General features: G+C 36.8%; 3 protein-coding genes across 3 annotated transcripts; 1 reads left to right on the forward strand and 2 right to left on the reverse strand.

Moving 5' to 3' along the window:
- Nucleotides 1–7,291: 7,291 nt before the first annotated feature.
- Nucleotides 7,292–10,205, reverse strand: LOC106092450 (T-complex protein 1 subunit gamma). Its single transcript, XM_013259320.2, has 4 exons — nucleotides 10,059–10,205; nucleotides 9,935–9,996; nucleotides 9,294–9,793; nucleotides 7,292–8,656 (listed from the first exon to the last, which is right to left on the reverse strand). The coding sequence occupies exons 1-4, from the start codon at nucleotides 10,090–10,092 to the stop codon at nucleotides 7,621–7,623; spliced, it is 1,632 nt and encodes a 543-aa protein (XP_013114774.2). The 5' UTR covers nucleotides 10,093–10,205; the 3' UTR covers nucleotides 7,292–7,620.
- A 306-nt stretch (nucleotides 10,206–10,511) lies between these two features.
- Nucleotides 10,512–12,543, forward strand: LOC106092449 (G-patch domain and KOW motifs-containing protein). Its single transcript, XM_013259319.2, has 3 exons — nucleotides 10,512–10,729; nucleotides 10,795–11,510; nucleotides 11,582–12,543. Exons 1-3 carry the CDS (start codon nucleotides 10,587–10,589, stop codon nucleotides 12,421–12,423), a joined length of 1,701 nt encoding a protein of 566 aa, XP_013114773.2. The 5' UTR covers nucleotides 10,512–10,586; the 3' UTR covers nucleotides 12,424–12,543.
- LOC106092451 (ADP-ribosylation factor-like protein 6-interacting protein 1) lies at nucleotides 12,540–16,970 on the reverse strand. Its single transcript, XM_013259321.2, has 3 exons — nucleotides 16,771–16,970; nucleotides 16,269–16,640; nucleotides 12,540–13,732 (listed from the first exon to the last, which is right to left on the reverse strand). The coding sequence occupies exons 1-3, from the start codon at nucleotides 16,786–16,788 to the stop codon at nucleotides 13,520–13,522; spliced, it is 603 nt and encodes a 200-aa protein (XP_013114775.1). The 5' UTR covers nucleotides 16,789–16,970; the 3' UTR covers nucleotides 12,540–13,519.
- Between the last annotated feature and the right edge of the window lie 2,951 nt (nucleotides 16,971–19,921).

A 19,921-nucleotide genomic window follows, 5' to 3' on the forward strand; every position in this document is an offset into this window, starting at 1 on the left:
AATTTCATCACAATATCTAATAAACACTTTGCGTTTGATTATAAAGCTCATTACCGCCAACATCCACCCAAAGAGCGTAAGAAAGAACAAGAGCTGGCGTTAGCAAAGAGCGTATGAAAGAACAAGAGCTGGCGTCAGAGGGCAATACGGGATGACGAGTGACAAAATTTAAAGACGCAACATATTTGAATTATTAACGATATTTCGTTTTTCCTTTATTCCAACTTTCGGTTGCAAAGAAACAAAGCAAAATACGAAAAAATTTTCGAACGAATGCCCGAATCAAAACAGAATAACCCGAAAATGTTGCAACCCTCAATGTGAATCCAATTGGAATACAATAAAAATGTTGTGTCTTTAACTCGAGTTATTTTACGGTACGGGGAAGACAAAGCAGAAACCCTCTCTTTTATTGGATCTTATACTCTTTGGTGTAAATCAAAGAGTATAAGATCCAATACAAGAGAGGGTTTCTACTTTGTCTTCCCCGTACCGTAAAATAACTCGCGTTAAAGACACAACATTTTCATTGCATTCCAATTGGATTCACATTGAGGGTTGCAACCAAAGAGTATAAGATCCAAAACAAGAGAGGGTTTCTGCTTTGTCTTCCCCGATTCACATTGAGGGTTGCAACATTTTCGGGTTATTCTGTTTTGATTCGGGCATTCGTTCGAACATTTTTTTCGTATTTTGCTTTGTTTCTTTGCAACCGAAAGTTGGAATAAAGGAAAAACGAAATATCGTAAGCAATTCAAATATGTTGTCTTAAAATTTTGTCACTCGTCATCCCGTATTGCCCTCTAACGCCAGCTCTTGTTCTTTCTTACGCTCTTTGGTTGCAACATTTTCGGGTTATTCTGTTTTGATTCGGGCATTCGTTCGAACATTTTTTCGTATTTTGCTTTGTTTTTTTGCAACCGAAAGTTGGAATAAAGGAAAAACGAAATATCGTAAGCAATTTAAATATGTTGTGTCTTTAAATTTTGTCACTCGTCATCCCGTATTACGCTCTAACGCCAGCTCTTGTTCTTTCTTACGCTCTTTGATTTACACAACGTTTGCAAATTGTTCTCACACCTAAAGCTTTTTGCTCAGTTTTCATTATAAAGACGAAAGTTAGGCGGCTAAATGTTAGAAGTACTAATTTTTTTACGGCAACAACAACAACAAATCTAAACATAATGGAAAGTGTAACTACTGAGGAAGACGATTTTTTCAAAGCAATCTGCATCGATAGTGACTCAGATAGCAGCGATTATGGTTTATTTAGTGATCCAAGGACCCGTCTATGTCGAAAACGCATTCCACTTCCACCTCCAGAGCCGCGAAAAGTGCACACAGAGCAATATATCAACTTTGAAACTTATATTAATGTGAATTGTGAAAATCGTTTAAAGATCTTGGATCGTTCAACATTTCCTCACATAATCCGGCCCATTTTAATAGCCTTTAATCATTTTCGTGAATTTTGTTTTCAACAAAGCAAATGGTTGGACAGGTTGTATCATGTAGCCCTAAAATATGGCGATAGAATTGAGTTTATAGTGGCAGATTATTTCGATATGGATCTAATGTATACCGATAGCAATCCCATAGACTTCTATTGCTACCTGGTCAGTCCGGAAAATGAAAGTCCTAATGTTTACGCCATAGATGAGCGTAAACGTATACACGAGCATTTTGATGCCTATAAGACCGAGGAGAACTTAACGGAGCTATGCGAAAATTTTTTAAAAGGAAGTCTATATCTCTCAGAAGCCATACCAGAGAAAAATGAGACTATGGTCAAGATATGTGTCCATCAAAACTATGATGAATTGGTGGAAAACTCAGCCAAGGACATATTTCTCATTGTTGGACTTGGTGGCTATATAACCAAAGAGCAGTACGAACCTGATTATGAACAACTAGCCAACGAAGTTAAGGACCTGAATGTGGATATAGTCTATATAGATGGTGATAAAAATTATGTGCCCTTTAAATTTTGTGCAAACTGCTATCCAACATTGTTATTTATACCTCACCAAGATAAGGAGGACTTTATTCGTTATCTAAGAGGCCCAAGAGATACACAAAATGTAAGGGAGTTTATTAAAGACAACTTGGGACCTGCAGGAGAAGCTAGGAGAAAAATGGAGAAATTGAAATCGAAATATAAACCCTTCACTTTGCCTGAAGAAGTGCAATTGAATTTCGAGGGCTTAAAGCATTACATCAAGGAGACGTTTCCACAATCTCTTGAACCATTGGATCGCTCTACTTTTCACAAACCCAAACGCCACAGATGTGTCATAATTTACTTCATGGATTTTATAGGTCATGGTATTGAGTATTTTCTCAAGCATTTGCAAATTATATATCAAGTAGCTCAAGCCAAATACCACTTTGGTGTGGAATATTTAATAGCTGATCTCAAAGATATGGACATTTTGTATCCCTTTTGGTATAAAAAATATTTGGAGAATGGAGAAATTGATAAATCAACTCCCCATGTATTTGCCATAGATCGCGCAAGTCGTATTTGCAGAATCCAGCCTTTTAATTCACCATCAACTTTATTTTATTACTCTTATTCGTTGGTCTACAAAGGTTTTTTCTTTTCTCAACCACTGACCGCCATTAATCGTAGTAATTTTGTAAAGACCTCTGTAGCCCTTAACCTACTGACAAGTATTGAAAAATCCTCAACGGATATATTGTTAACCATATATTGGGGTACCTATAAGGAATCGAATAAAATTTTAAATATCATAGAAGAAATTGCTCCACAAGCCCATGATATGCATGTGAAACTTATAGTAATGGATGCTAAATTGAATTACGTTCCCTTGAAGTTTTCCTCCCCGAAATATCCCATACACTTTTTTATACCTCATAAAACTGCTAAAGTAAATACTATACTATACTCAAACACTAAACAAAGCAAAGAGGAACTATTGGAGATTTTAAAAACCAATTCAAACTTTGTCCGTTCGAAAGAAAAATGAAATGCCGAACATCTTAAACAAAAATATTTAAAAATGTAGAAAATCACATTTAACATTAGGAAACATGAAATCTATTAACTTCACTAACAAAAGGTTTAAAATTAAGTATTAGGTTAATTAATATTATGTATGTGTGTACCTGATTATTTATAAAAAAAAATAAAAATAATCTACATTTAATGAACCCTTTTTATTTTGTTTCAATCTGCCAAACAAGTAAACGCGTATTAAGTTCTTCTGGACCGTATCTTATATGTATATCCTTCACTATAGATCGCCGTTGTCAAATTCTTTGTATGGTTTCTCTTAATAAGCATAAGCATACATAATAAGAAAATGAGAGATAATAAAAGAATTCCCCATGAACTTATTTGGATAAAATAACATCCTGTAGGTGCTCAAGAAATAAAATAGGGAGATCATTTTATATGGTACATAATCTAGTACCTATTCGTTCAATTCTGCAAATCGGATATGAAGTAAAATCGAGAGATACTTACGAAGTAAAATCGAAAGATACTTATATTCCGGTTGATCCTATCAATCCTATCTCCACATTGTTAAATGACCCCTCGATATCCAAGGACCCCGCCGTGGCATATTCTTTCAGTTAGACAGACCTTTCGACCACTTGCACCATTTCGTAGAGGGCTGTCTTCATCGACCTACCCTTAGGGTATGCATTTTGTGCCCAATTGAAGTTCTTCGGTGCCAGTTTCTACTTTCAGCAAAAAAATAACAGTCTGGTGGGCCTTTAATCCTTTGTGATTTATTTTTTTCTGCCTTGAAGTTTACCTCCGCCCTTACCCCTCTCTTTGCCCAAGGTACAAAAATAGCCCTGAAAACCCCATTCCATTCCGCGCCGAACTTTGAATACCACTACCTCGGATATATACATACCACCTTTCGTTTTAAAACGGAGAAAAATGCATCATTGATGATCCCATATCAGCTATAACAAAATATAGTCCGTATTAACCATATTCAGGTAGGGTATTTAAGGTTCTAACAAAACTCATTGTACCAAATTTATCGGTTAAAAAATACAACTTTTATGGAGCTAAAAACATGAATCGGGTGATCGGTATATGTATGTGGCAGTTTTATCCGAATTTAGACCGATCTGAAACATATTGAACACGAATGTCGAATAGCCTTATACAGTCCAATGTATCAATTTCAGCGAAATTGAGTAATAAGCATGCTTTTATTGTCCCAAGAACTCAAATTGTGAGATCGGTACATTTGCCATACCAAATTGTTGCGAAATCGGACAATAAATGTGCGTTTTATGGGCCCGAGACCATAAATCCAGATATAGGTCCGTATTGCAGCTTTATCAAAATCTAGACCGATTTGGGCCATATTGAACAAGGATGTCCAGAGGGCTTATACAACTAACTGTCGCCATTTTCGGGGAAATCGGATGATAAATGTGATAAATCAGTCTATATGGGGGCTATATTAAGATATAGTCCGATATAGCCCATTTTCTAACTTAACCTGCCTATGGACAAAAAAGGAATCTGTGCAAAGTTTCAGCTCAATATCGCTATTTTCAAAGACTGTAGAGTGATTTCGATAGACAGACGGACGGACAAACAGGGCTAGATCGTCCTAGATGTTTACGGCGATCAAGAATATATATACTTTATAGGGTGGGAAATGGATATTTCGATGTGTTGCAAACGGACTGACAAAACGAATATACCCCCCCATACTTTGGTGGTAGGTACAAAAATATATTTGCAGTAATTTTGAATAGATGAATTTTCTTTGAAATAAAGTAACTAACATATTAATAAAAAAAATTAGACCAAAATTGTATGACTACAAAATCACTGTGTTTGACGTCGTCTTACCAGATACCAAACATTAAGCTTTTGCAATTTTATGAAACAAAAGCTAAAATATATTCAATTTCGCAACAGAGAGTAATTTTATAACTGCTCTTTATTATTCTTTTGAACAATTGCCCAAAGCAGTTAGTTGTATTCACACCACCAAAAAATATGGAGGCCAAAACAACTATTATCGATCTCGATGATTTGGAGATATTCAAAGAACTAAGCCACAACCCAGACAGTGATTCCGATGATGATTTTTTGGAAGCAGATTTTTGGAAGAAACCACCTTTGCCGCGAGAAATAAAACCACCAACAAAAGGGGAATACATTGAACTTGAAACCTATATAGAGGAAAATTGTGGAAATCGTCTAACGATATTGCAAAGTTCTCAATCGTTTTCAAATTTAGAACGCCCTCTAGTGATATTCTTCAATCATTTTCGCGAGTTATGCTACTATCATACGAAATGGTTGGATAGCTTCCATCAATTGGCCCTTAAATATGAAGACCACATAGATTTTATGGTGGGCGACCTCATGGATATTGATGTACTTTACCCTCATAGGAATCCTTTGGAATTCTTTTCAGCTATGGCATTTCCAGAACAGGAGACTCCTTTGACTTTTGCTGTGGATACCAAGAGAAGAATCTATCAACATTTTGATGCCTATCATAGCATGGAAACCTTTTCGGAGCTTTGTGATAATCTTTTAAAGCAAAACCTATGTTTGTCCCAGCCTCTTGTGGTGCAAAAATATGAATACAATGTGAAGATGTGTGTACACCAAACCTATAAGCAGTTGGTAACAGATTCCTCCAAAGATGTTTTGCTGATAGTAGGTACGGGCGATTATGAGCCCTTTAAGGAAAATGAGCCCAACTTTGAGAAAATTGCTGGACTATATCAAAATCTTAGCTTATTATACATTAACTGTGAGCAAAATTATATTCCTTTCGAGTTTGACATTAGCTATAATACCACAATCATCTTTATACCAAGCAAGAACAAGGAAAATTTTATAAAACTCAATCGACCCACCACTGATGCCAGTGTCATTGAGTTTATTGAGGAAATGATAGGACCTCAGAGCGAATATTTTAGGCAAAGTCGGCTAGCCTCAATGAAATACAAATCATTTACATTAGCTGAAGATGAGATGGATTTTTGTAATTTTGAGGTCTACCTTCATCAACATTTTCCCTATACTATAAAAATATTGCATAAGATGCCACACAACCCAAAATGTGCCTTAATCTTTTTTATGAATTTCCAGAAGAAGGGAGTTAGTCACTATGTGGAAACTTTGCGTATAATACATCAAGTGGCGGCTGCCCATTATTTTTGTCAGTACTTCATAGCGGATATCTCTGACATAAATCTGTTACTACCCAAATGGTACCGTCAAGAAAGAATGCAAAAAATCTATAACGAGGCAACGAGACCAATATGCATAGCAATCGATAGACAAAACTTTAAATACTTAACTGATTTCAGCCAATATAAAACGGCTGCTAGTCTTTTTTACTACTCCCTGAGAGTATACTACTCCAGATTATTCTACTCTCAATTGCCAACATTCAACTACAGTCATTTGATAAAATTTGTTACGGCCCATAACATTTTTTACGTACTCCAGCAATCGAAGAGGGATATATTTTTAACAATTCACCAAGGGGAGAATTTTGAAAAATCTTCAAACGTTCTTAGTGTACTGGAAGCCATAGCTAGCGAGGCGAAAAAATTGGGTATCAGACTTTTGAAAATGGATGCCAGCAGAAATACCATTCCCTTGGAATATTTTTGCCAAACTTATCCAGCAAATTTTTTTATACCTCATAAAAATAAAGATGAGAAAACCATTCGTTACCCACATTCTGACTATGACAAAGATAATCTTCTAGAGTTTTTAAGAAAAATAAACGTTTAAATTGAAAAAATTCGTATACTCATAAACAATTTTTCGTTGCAATACTTACTCACTGCCCAGGGTGTAACATTGCATCGAGGCCTTCGATAGGTCAAGAGCCACAAGCAATAAATCGTCAAATTTCTTGCAGCAAAATAAGCGCCAAGTTCGACCAGGTAGACGTTAAACCTATGGCAGATGTCATTAACGCTTAAAGCGCTTAAAGATATGTACATGCAATCGGCAGTCTGGAGGGTGTGGTATAGGGAATAGATAGAGGTGATAGCTCTTCATCGGCTTGGAAACTTTGGATGCAACAAATGACTCTCTCCATCACTCTTTCACTTCGGGATGATCAATAAATTGACGGTTTTACAAACCAGCGCATCACTTCGGATAAGCCACAGATCCTATTATCTTTTCAAAAGTAACTGGACAAGAGACCAAAGTTTGGTAATACTGATACTTTTACAGTCTTCTAGTCTAATGTTTACAAATTAAAACTCCCATTTCACATAATATACCTTAATTAATTTCAAAGGAACATTCTTGTTTTTCATTGTGATTTATTATAAATGTTAATGAGAGTAGGGGAACCTAAGAAGAAAAATATAGCGCGTTAACGAAAAAACAGGTGATTTGAGAGCCTTAACTTAAGTAGTGGGTAGTGGTAGGCAGCGTAGTATCTCAAAGAACTACGCAATGTATATGCAATAAATGCTTAATGAATTTGTTGTTGTTCACTTGTGTTTTTGGTTTTTAACGAAAAAGTAAATTAAGGTTAATGTGTGTTTTATGGTATAGAGTATAGCAAAAAAGTTGTATGATTTAATACATTAAATTAAAAACAAAAATTATACTTTAATGCAATATGCTTATTCTGCACCAGCAGCTGCTGCAGCTGGAGCTGTGGGTTCGCTGTTCTTCTTCTTAGATCCGGAGACAATATCATCGATTCTCAACAAAAGAATAGCAGTCTCGACAGCAGTTTTGTATGTTTGCATTTTAACTGCTAGTGGTTCCCAAATGCCCTTAACATTCATGTCTACAATTTCACCAGTTTCACCATCAATACCCCAAGGGCAAACACCATCGCCCGAATGCGAAGCATGTTTTGCTCTCAGAGCAGTCAACGTGCGAATAGTATTGGCGCCACAATTCTGAGCCAATGTGCGTGGTATAATCTCCAAAGCTTCGGCTACTGCTGTGTAGGGACCCTTCAATTGTTTGCGGGTCAAGCGTTGAGACAAGGCCATTTCAATGGCACCACCTCCCGCAACCAAACGGGGCTCCAATACTAAATTGCGGGCTACATGCAAAGCGTCTTGCAAGTTACGCTCGGTCTCATTGAGAATATCCTTAGAGGCTCCTCTCAAGAGAATAGTGCAAGCCTTGGGATCTTTGCATTCAGTTATAAAGGTAAAGTATTCATCGCCAATTTTCTTAATTTCAAAGAGACCAGCTCCGGTACCAACATCCTTTTCAGTCAACTCCTCGGTACGGTTAACAATAGTTGCACCACAAGCACGAGCTATACGCAAGTTATCAGTCTTACGCAAACGTCTGATGGCTGTAATACCGGCCTTCAACAAATAATGTTGAGCCAAATCGGAAACACCCTTCTCGGTGAACACAATGTCGGGCTTAACGGCAATGATATCGGCACAAATACGTTGAACAAATTCTTCTTCGATTTGCAACATGCGGGTGAAATCTTGTTCGCCAATAATTTCCACATTTGTTTGACTTTCACCCTTCTTGTATTCCAAAGAGCAATCCAATAATACAATGCGAGGATCCTCAATATGGCGACGCATTTTTGGATGTGTAACATCCTTGTTGATCATGACACCTTTAAGGACACAGGATTCATCAATGGAGCCACCGGGGATTTTCTCAACTTTAGCGTAACTGAAACAATTAAAAAAAAAAAGATAAATTGTTTTAAAGTGAGGAGTTAAGAAGGAATCGAATAGAGGCCACAATGGTACCTAGGATAACATGTTTGCATTTATAGCTTAGCATTCCATAAAAACTCAATATTCACTTTAGAGGTTATAGTCAAGACGTCTTCGAATGGTATTTAGTGATGTATGGACACTGCTCGAAATACTGGTGAGAATATATAAAGATTTTGTTCTCCTCAATGTTGGCAACATTTTTGAAAATTTTAGCCACATAACTTTTATTTGAGGCACCTCAGTCCACCTCACAGATTGGATATGGAGTACCTAAACAGACTTATTGAACGTCTTGGTTCGAAAGATTTTTAACGGAAAACGTACAACTCATTAACATGCCGTTTAATTCCGCTTTGAAGACTAGGAAATCCCTTGGCAGCCGGTTGTACGTACCGAATTGACCCGAAGGGTTCCTTCATCGGCAAGGGCTGCTGCCTCAGTGCACAACACACTGCTACAAAAACAAGACTAGTTTTTATTTTCCAATTCAAAGTAGACGTCACGCATTCTTAATATAAGAAAATTCTTATTTATTCCTTTGGGGGATGTCTGCACTAAATATTTACCATTCAATCATGAACACTCACCGCTTAATATCAACCTCCAGACGGCCATTTTCATTTAGAGTCACTGTCTTCACAGCATCCAAAGCAATATTAACAGCCAAACTAGACCACTTGCCAATGAATTTAGTGCCAACACAGGCTTTAACAACCTCGGCCATTTTTTCCTTATTGTTAACATCCAAAAGTATGCTGCAATCTGTTTGCAAATACTTGATAATATCTTCTAAGGCTTCTCGATAGGCTCTGATAATGACAGTAGGATGGATTTGTTGTTGCAAAAAGGGTTCAGCTGCTGCCAACATTTCTCCAGCCAATACAATGACAGATGTCGTACCATCGCCAACTTCTTCATCTTGGGTACGAGCAATCTCAATCATACTCTTAGCCGCAGGATGTTGTACAGTGATCTCACGCAAAATAGCATTACCATCATTGGTCATGACAATACCACCCATGGGATCCATAAGCATTTTCAACATGGCCTGAGGGCCCAAACAGGTGCGGATAACATCGGCAATAGCCTAGAGGTTAGAAATATATGGAATAATTAGTCTTTACATTGAACAGATGGTCAATCTTCGAAGTTTCAATTCTTCACATGAGTCATGAGTGTTCAAGCAAACCCACTCATATACACACGCACACATGGGCAAACAACTTACCTTTCCGGCATTTATGTTCTCCAACTGCACTTTACGGCCAGACTCTCTTTTGGTATTTTGGCCTAAATAGTAAATTAATTGTTGTAAAACAATTAGAATTTAATGAAATTCTATTTTAACTCACTTAAAACCAATATGGGCTGTTGTCCTCCGAACATTTTTTATTGAAAATTCTGTGTAAAAATCGAATAAAACTGTAGAAAACTCGTGCTTTGTGTGAGATCTGCTAACGGCGCCCCTCTTTTGCAAAAAGCTGACTGAAATGACGTGAGACTTTAAGGTTATGTTTACACGAATTGCGCCATTGAACAGTAATTTTGACATTTCCAGAATATTCAGAGGTTATTAGGAAAAGGTGGTAGCTCAGTTTTAAAAACTGTTTTACTTGTAATAGGCTTTTCAAATTCTAATGAGAGAATGAAGTTAATAATTGGTGGTGCTAGACTTGCTAACAAATTCCTGAATTCCTCTTAACAAATGCATGTATTTAACACTCAAAAATTTGAAATGGTTGAGGAAAATATGTATATGGGTTACCCATACACATTTGCGTGTGGCAACACTAAACTTAAATGTAAACAATCGAAAATGACAATCGCTTCTAACAGCTGAAAGCAAGCATCAAGCAAATTCTAAATTACACATAGATACAATGGATCCAACAAAAAAGATATCATTTGGTTTTAGTAAAGTTAATAAAAAGATTAATTTGTTTACCAATAAAGAACCGCCGAAGGCCAATAATGGTGTGGAGCTGATCAAATGTTTGGAGGGACAAGAAATTAAGCTAGTGCAGTAAGCCTGTCCATTAGATACCAGCTTGATGGGACTTTAAACGTTTATTTCTTATTCTATTGCAGAGAAAAACAGGAACAAGCTGCCCTGGTTATACCTTTAAAGGAAAATCAAAAAACTTCTGCTGCTTTAGCCAGCCTAATAAAGCGCAGAGCTGTATTGTTGGGAGAAGATGAACCAGAAACTAATATAAAACAAGATAATGGAGCTGCTGTTGACATAAAAACAGCCATTGACTCCGACGATATAGAAAAGCGTGCAGCTAAAGAACTTTTAGCCGAACTGAACGCAAATACTGCTGCAGTGAACTCGGAGTCTTTGGTTTTACCTGTGGTACATCCAGACGATTTGCCTTTAGATGGTGCTAAAGAATCTTCCATGGACGATTATGAAAGTATACCTATACAAGAATTTGGCAAAGCCATGCTTCGTGGCATGGGCTGGGTGGAACCCCCAAAGCCTACGAAAGGTGGACCCCCGGTGGATGAAATGCCTTCGGTAAGACCTAAAGGAATGGGATTAGGAGCTGACAAAGCTTTAAAAGCCAAACCTCTTTTAGTTGCCCCTGAATCGAACGAAGTGCTGGAAATTAAGAGAAATGCATATGTTCGCATATTGGGTGGTAAACACAAAGATCTCTATGGACAAATTGAGGGATTTGATGATCATGCTGGAAGGGTTATAGTAAAAATGGCTATTGGCGGAGCCAAAGAGGCATTCAATGAGTTCTTGTGCCAACCAGTAGCACGAAAGGAGTATGCTCAGTATGGAAAATGCATAAGTAAGTGAATTAAAATGAGAAATGTAACTTAATTGTAAAAAAATATATATATTTTTGAATTGCATTCTCAGACACCACAAAATATGAGGAGTACAAAAGGAAAGAAAATGAACATGGCCAGATAGTTTGGAAGGAGGAAGCCAACACTCAAAAAATAAAAAAGGAAAACTCTGATAGTCCTAAGGCAGCATATCAGAAAACGGAAGATAGCAACAAGAAAATTCAAGAAATTTCTTCAGACGAAGAGGATGACAAACGAAATGTTTCAAAAGGCAATGGCTGTGAAAAACGCCATAATAAAGAATATAACCGCAAAAAAGAGGACCCTAAAAGCCATAGCTGTGAAAAGGAAAGGCATGATAAATATTCCAGCTTATCTGACAAGGGCTATGAAAAGGAACGCTTTAGAGATGACAGCAAAAGTTCCAGCTCCTATAACAAGTATCGAGATAAAGAGGAAGAAAAATACAGAACTAAATATAGCGACAAGTTTGAGGAACGACCTACTGTAAGCCGAAGAGATGACTACAGAAGAAAGGAAGATACAGACGGGAAGTACTATAGAGATGAGAGCCGCCAAAGAATTAATAAACACTACGATAGTGATAACTCACGCAGAGATCAATCAAACAGAGAAAGAAGAAAGGATTATGATGACACAAAAATTCACCAAATAAAACCTTTAAAATCTGAAGATGATTCAGATAGAGAAGGGCGAAATAAACACAAAAAATCTAAAAAGAAATCTAAAAAAACCAAGAAATCGAAATCATCAAAATATGATTCCACAGATACAGAAAGCTCCTCCTCAACATCCAGCGACTCAGAAGAAGAAAGACACAAAAGACATAAGAAGAAAACCAAGAAAAGTAAAAAACAACGAGAACGTTCACGTTCTAGGGGTAGAAAGTAGAGTAGATTAGTTGCTAAGAAAAAAACCAAGAAAATGAATGTTTACCTTTCAGGAGTCGAAAGCTGTAAATTTGTCCTCCGCGTAAAATTATATAAAAATAAAACTTACTTCAGCACTTAAGTAAGAGCCTGTTTTATTGTTTTTGTTTTTATATTCAAATATTCGATATTTTAAGAATTTATAGACATACTTATAACACTAAATAGCTCTAGATCAAAACGAATGCTTATCACACAAGCCATTACATATCTTAATCTTATCAATTAAATATAGAAGCAAATACCCTTTATGGCTTTGTTTTTTTTCCATAGACAGATCTGGGTTAAGAATGGTCTCTAGCCACATATTCTCCTTCATTGATCCGTTAAAAAAAAATTGTTCACACATTAATAATTATATTATTGTTAAATGACAAGAGCTACATATTATGCGTTTTATTCTTATTTCATTGTTAATGACATATGTATGTATGTGGTGGTATGACTCTATATGAATAATGAGGTGCGAGCTGTGCTAAAACTTAAAAAAATCGTTTTCATTTGGTTTACATCATAACCTATCTGACACAAAATTTGGAGATTGAAAAAAAAGAAACTTAATTTCTAAAACATTAATGTGTTTTTCAACACTAGAGAGACTAAGTTATGGTAGTTTGAATAATACTTTTGGAAAAGAATGTGACTGACCATAGATTTGAGGCAATGTGATTGATGGCGCTGTGATGTATGATGTTTTTGTGCTTGATTGTGTTTGATTATTTAAGATGGCAAGGTAGATAATAATGTTTTCTTTAATATTTATAGTAGAGCATATTTGGTTGTTTCTTAAATACTTATATAATGCTTTGGTCGTCTTTTCTTTCTTTTTCTCACACAGATTTACGATAAACTTCCACTTCTTCTCTTTGCTTACTATAGATTTTTTGTTAATGAAATGCATTTAAAGGAATAATTTCTAATTATCCTAAAGAAATTTTAAAGAATTAATTACAAATACAATTTGAGTAATTTTTGTTTTTGTTGTTGTTTTGTATTTTATGTTTCATCTTTCTCGCTCTCCAACTTCTTAAGCGGACAATTGAGTGTTTACCAAAAATTTACTCTTGTTTTTTGATTACTTCTCGTATTTTCTCCATTTTCGAATTCATAAGACATCCAAATTTCTCCTTGAATTTATTGAGTACACCCTTCTCTTGCACACCGGGATATAGGGTGACACCCAAAATTATGAAGTACATTAAAAGCAGATTATTAAAGATTGCACCAATCCAGGCCAGACCGAGCAATGCAACACTCATGATGATAACAAACTGAAAAAAAAGAAAGGGTGAGAAGTTTCGAATCATAAGCACCTCACATAATGCTAAACAAGTTAAAGCGTGCTAATCTAATATACCCGGAAACCAGTGTAGCGTAGATGTTAGCATGTCCGCCTGTGACGCTGAACGCCTGGGTTCGCATCATGGCGGGAACATCAAAAAACTTTTCAGTGGTGGTTATGCCCTCCTCAAGCTGGCGACGTTTGTGAGGTCGCAATGCTGCACCCTATTCGGACTCGGCTATAAGCTTAAACTTGAATCGTTTCCGATTTCTTATTGGAATGTTCATGGGCAAATTTGCATTCTTTTATAACCTTCATCATGGATCACGTTTGTTAAGTTCTTTGCACTTTTTCTCTTTATAGGCAGAAACAAATAAAGGATAATGGATAAGAATCGCTTTCTGTAGGTGCTCAAGAAGTCAAATCAAGGTAAAGTATATGGGAGCTATATCAGTGTATGGACCCATACCTATTTGGTTTGGATGTTGAATAAGAATTTAGCAATCTAGGGGCTGAAGAAGTACAAGTTTGTATCGGAACTATATAAGGTTTTAAGCCGATTCCGAACATATTTGGCACGTATGTTGGGGGTCAAAGAAGTCATTGTGTTCATAGTTAAAGAAAAATAGAGACATGTAGTATGAGCGGTGATTTGTTTTGAACCCTACAAGTGAAACGAATCGGTTGGCATATCGCCTGCTATGTTACAAAGTGTCGGATCGTGTGCAATACGATTCTTGAGATGATGTTAGGGGGGTGTTAGGTTGTTTTGATCCCAGGGTCTCGGTTTCCCAAACTTGATCTTTGCTAAAGAATCCCAGGCCAACCAGTCGTCCATTCTATGTTTGGTGAATGACGTCATCGTCATGGTATATGGCCTCTACTGCAATAACAGCCCAATAGGTATTGCTTCGACAGCATGTAGTTATGTCTTCGCACTAGTAGGATCTTTGTCTCCTGATGGAGGTGGTCCACATTAGAACTGAGGAGACAGCCCGTCGTAGCTCGGAGGGCGGCATTCTGACAGATCTGAATATTATTCCACTCCGTGTCACAAAGTTGACGATACCACACTGGCGCTGCATAACTTACCACTTATCACTTTCTGGCAGCACTTGGGGTGCAGACAAAGAAACCTTGTTGACCACGTACAAAGCAATTAGGAGGGGATAACCACCGTCGACATTGTTATTCTAATGTTCCCGCCAGGCCTCGAACCCAGGCGATCAGCGTCATAGGCGAACTTGACAGGAGCTTATTCGAATATTCAGAGAGAATATCAGGCGTTGTTGGGTGGAAGGAGGAGGCTGATGAGTTAGCTAATATGCATCTCTGATGAACGTTAATCATGCTACTGAATCGAAGAAACTACCGCTGTGCTATGTTCTTGTTATGAAAAAGATTTATACTGTAGCAAAACGAATGGTGAGTAGGCTGCGATGGTAATCTAGGACTGGTCATTGCAATGTCTGATCTTTGACGACTTGCTGGACACAGGGACTTCTGCAGCATGTATAATGATTAGGATGAGTTAGAAACGGTCGGCTATCTATTGTAGCACTTTACCTCACCCCGCTAGGCCTTAGGATTAAAGGTGAATACTTTTTTCTATCATATTGTTCTTTCAGTCGTCAACACTTGTTCTTTCAGTCGTTAACATTTCGTCCAAAAAAAGAACAAACCGTCATCGCTAATCGAATTTAGAAAACGACTTAGCAAAAGTACTTCAGGTATAAAAAATATGGTAAAGTTCAAACCGGGCAATTCTAAAATGTGTCTTCTATTCACAAAAAAATTAAGAAATATGAAATATATTTCATTTTGTTTTTTATATATATTTGTTATTATTTTGCCCATGCTTTGTTGTATATTTGTCTCTATAAAAATAAGTCGATAGGCTAAATTTATGTTGGGTGAAAATATATTTTGATGCGTCACACCAAGACTGTTTGTGGTGTATATGACCATTTATACTGATTCGACAATATATAATTGTGTCTACGCACAACTAGGATCTTGGTCTACCGATGGAGGTGATTTGCATGTGATTTAGTTTCAGTGGGGAACTCTTTATTTTATTCTATTTTATTCTACGGTGTTTGTTCTTCTTATCCCTAAATTAATATACGAAATGTGATCACAGTCCCAAGATTCAACAAGAAATTTCATAATTGTTGTAGAGTATCATAATGCCAACATAACTATCTATTCTTGTTTAAATCTAAAACATTCTTATAGCAAGCATAGAATACAGAAGAATGATAACGGCAAGCTCATCATAACAGCCCATGTAAAGCTACAAGAGAGCATGGTGTAAAAAACATACCCTATCCCTGATATCTATAGCAAGAATGACTCAACTTATCCATCTGATAGATATGTAGCTTGATTTTAGTTGACATGTCATCCCTTCCCTACCAATGTTGGGACAAACCTAGAAATATTTGCTACACTTGTAAGCTTTCGAGAAATTAAGTAACAAACTTAAATCATTTTCATATTTATAAGTATTCGGCTATACTTACCACTGTAGATTTCTTTTCCTTGTTGGCAAATAGATATTCATACCATCCCAAAAGCAAAAACTTGATATCGCACAACTGTGTAACAACAGTCTCAAATCGAGCTTCTTGTCCACCATTCCATTGGTCGGCATTGAACAAAACTCGCGATATGGTGGGATAAAGAAAATCAAAGAGTACTCCCATAAGTCCAGCTAATGCCATAAGAGTTATAATCGACAAGTCCATGGCCCACAAAGCCAAAAAGAAAATGGAAACACCGGCAAATATAATGGCCGGATAGAAATTCTTCTCCCAAACCAGAAGAGCATCAACATGTACAATGAGATTACGCCAAGGCTCCAAATCATGCTTCATTTTATTAAAGGCTCGTTTCTACAAAAACACACAAGCGAGAAAGTTTTTATGTTTATTACCAAAAAAAGGGGTACAGGGCTGGGTGTAGCAGCAGCTTGAAAAAAAGAAAAACTAAACTTATAAAGCACATTGTTTATAAAGGACTTACTTGATCTACTTGAGACATTTTGTTGTTTACTTTTTGTTGTTTTTTAAGCGTTTAAATATTTTAATTCTAAAGTTGCTTTCTTTGCCAGCAAGTTATCCAGGTTATCCTTAAGAATTTGCAAAAAAACAAGTAGCAGGATTACAGCGGAGAAAATCAATGCACGGTAAAAATGATGCAGAAACAAAACAGTGTTGCCACTTCAGAAAAAAATTCCGTTCAACATTTTTCAAAAATCGCCACCCAGCCGACAAAAATTTCTGAGTAATTCAAAGGCAAATTTATACAAGGTAAAGTCATTATCCCAGCTGATGGAATATTCTAATGCTTTGTTTGAATTTTAAAGGTTTTTCTCGTTTTGTTTCTTTTTCACATTTTTATCGTTTTAATTTTTAATCTATACGTTTGTAATCATAAATCGTTTAATCTTTTGGCTGGTGCACATTTAATGCAAATAAAAACTAGAACATGGTTGAATTAAGAAGGTTGGATAACTTGCCCAGCTGATGAAATTGTCCAACTCTAGAGTTGTATCCAAATCCCATTAGAACGTCAAGCGCCAAGCTGGATTTAAAAAGGTGGTCGCACGCGAACAGCCGTCAACCGCTGGCCAAGTTTATCGGTTTTTAGATGAAAGATTTTTGTTTGCATTCTCTTTGTTGGTATCTTCTTTCTCGCATATTCTCTGCTCATGTACGCACACGTATAGACACACGCACACAAACTTCTTTGCTTGTCAAGGCGGATTTAATAAGGTGGTCTCACGCGTTCGGCTGTCAACAGCCGGCCGAGTTTGACAGTATTAAGATGTTATATTTTGGTTTGCCTTATCTTTGTTGTTATCTTTTTTCTTTGTGTGTGTTGGTGAAGAATCTGGATCTGCCTGGAGTCGATTCTCTTACAACTGTCCTCAGCCTATCTGAACACTATTATTGTACTCGATGTTTGAAAGATGGGCTGTCTGAACCCGCTACTGAAATCGAAAAGGACACGAGCAAGGGGGAGTCGTACAGACCGATCTCCCTTCTCTCATCAGTAGCCAAGACGCATGAGGGACTACTTCTCCCGCTACTCTTGCTAGACAATTTCCATTCGCCGAGCATCAGCATGCATTTCGAAGGCTGCATAGGACTACAATTGCTTTACATGCCATCACCGCATACAAAAGTACACTTGTTGTGCTGACAAATCATCTAATGCTTTTGGATATTACGGCTAGATAAATTGCTACGACCACTGAAGTGGGGCTAAGAGAGCTTTCTATTTGGTCATGTGGCGGCTACGGACACTTTGTAATCATTGAAAATATCTGTATTCGTTCACCAGGCAGACTAATTTTTTCTCATCCCACTGTGCGCCACTTGTTAAACTGCCCAGCTAGACCCACTCAATCCCATGGTAGCCTCTTTCTTCCTTTAACAAATTCAAAGGAACGGTTTCATCGTAGCTCTCCGATCAGAATGATTCCATCAAAACACTTAAGAAACCCATAATTATTCTTTTCTTGGTGTCTGGAAGGATACAGTGTTTTAATTTTCAAGATTTTCCAAATAATTCCGCAATTTATGCACTTACCATTTAATGTAGAAAAACCAAGTTGAGGTAAAATAACAACTTCATTTGTCGTGTTTTCTGTAACTGAACACTAACTGCAGCCTTGAATCTTCATTAAAGGTAAATAAAAATTAAACAAATTTAATAATTACCGATAAACAATATATATGCATATTTTACTTACCTCTGCCTTTTTGATCCATTTTGCTGTTAGCTTTTGTATTTTCATGTAACGGCTGCTTTTCACAAAACACCTGAGCTTTACAAAACATCTGTTTAAAGTTGCAAATTTCTGCTGGAAAAAAAAGTCCCAGTAGAAATTTGCAGGTTTTCTATTTTCTAACTTTCAAAATTTGCTCTCTCTCTCTCGCGCTCTCTTCTGCTGGCAAATAAAGTACGCGAACGACTTCCAGAAAAAATTTGTTCAAATTTGCAAACATTTTTGAGTTCCCGAACACAGCTATATTCTCTGCTAATTTACGCACATGTTACACACACATGCGTATGTTGGCAAAACTTCGATCAGCTTGATGTCAAGATGGCAGATTGCACCATATGATTTGTGGTTGTTGTACAAATGCAAATCTCAAAAGAACGTCAAATGCTTTGTTTGAATTTTAGAACGACCGCCAAAATCCAACTCGACTTAGAGTAGATGCCTCTGGACGCAGGTTGTGTCCATAGTGCGGATACACAACAGAAACCAGCAAACGCATTAAGAATGAAGACACACGCACAAAAATTCTTAAAACAACACCCCCGACACGGGATATCTTAAAGCACCATGCACGCTGGAATATTTGAAGTTCGATCTATGTGGTGCCTATCGCGGTCACGATAAGTTTAGCTGCGAGCATGCGTCCACATGTTGCGAATGGTAGAATGTCCATACGGAATAGCTGTAAAGGCAGTCGCGAACAATCAGCGGTATCGAGCAGAGATTTTTAGTGAGAGGCCGGGCGGCACCAGCTCTTGCATAAATACTGAGTGCCTATGATGCTCGGTATGACAAGGCGAGTTATTGGCACCTCTTATAAACTAAACCACCGTGTTCCTGCTGCAATCGGTCCTTTTAATCAGAACGAGCTTGCTCACCTGCTCACCTTTCACATGAAAAATAACAACAATAAAAAAATAGATATTTTGGGTTGCCCAAAAAGTAATTGCGGATTTTTTAAAAGAAAGTAAATGCATTTTTAATAAAACTTAGAATGAACTTTAATTAAATATACTATTTTTACACTTTTTTTTCTAAAGCAAGCTAAAAGAAACAGCTGATAATGCAATTACAGAGTCACAAGCTGTGAAAAAATTTGTCAACGCCGACTATATGAAAAATCCGCAATTACTTTTTGGGCAGTGAGGCTACGACGAAAACAACAACAGATATAATCCCCATATAAACCGATTCTGCGATATGACTTCTTGCGAACAAACCCACACAAATCCAAGTATCAAAACTCTTTATCCTTATATTTCTTTACAAGGTATATTTTTTTAAATTTAGATACTACAATATATTATTAATTCAAATATTTTTTCCGTTTTTTAAAAAATACAAGAGAAAATGTACAGTGTAAATTTTTCCGAATTTTTGTTA

The sequence above is a fragment of the Stomoxys calcitrans genome, chromosome 2 (genome assembly GCF_963082655.1).
Source record: "Stomoxys calcitrans chromosome 2, idStoCalc2.1, whole genome shotgun sequence".
Lineage (NCBI taxonomy): Eukaryota > Metazoa > Arthropoda > Insecta > Diptera > Muscidae > Stomoxys > Stomoxys calcitrans.

Coding starts and splice junctions, on each gene's coding strand:
- LOC106092450 (XM_013259320.2), bottom strand. CDS start 10,092: ATGTTCGGAGGACAACAGCCCATATTGGTTTTAA. Junction 9,997..10,058: donor ACAGCCCATATTGGTTTTAA/GTGAGTTAAAAT, acceptor TTTACTATTTAG/GCCAAAATACCAAAAGAGAG. Junction 9,794..9,934: donor AGAACATAAATGCCGGAAAG/GTAAGTTGTTTG, acceptor TCTAACCTCTAG/GCTATTGCCGATGTTATCCG.
- LOC106092451 (XM_013259321.2), bottom strand. Junction 13,733..16,268: donor AGGAAAAGAAATCTACAGTG/GTAAGTATAGCC, acceptor CTTTTTTTTCAG/TTTGTTATCATCATGAGTGT.
- LOC106092449 (XM_013259319.2), top strand. CDS start 10,587: ATGGATCCAACAAAAAAGATATCATTTGGTTTTAGTAAAGTTAATAAA. Junction 10,730..10,794: donor CAAGAAATTAAGCTAGTGCA/GTAAGCCTGTCC, acceptor ATTCTATTGCAG/AGAAAAACAGGAACAAGCTG. Junction 11,511..11,581: donor TCAGTATGGAAAATGCATAA/GTAAGTGAATTA, acceptor TTGCATTCTCAG/ACACCACAAAATATGAGGAG.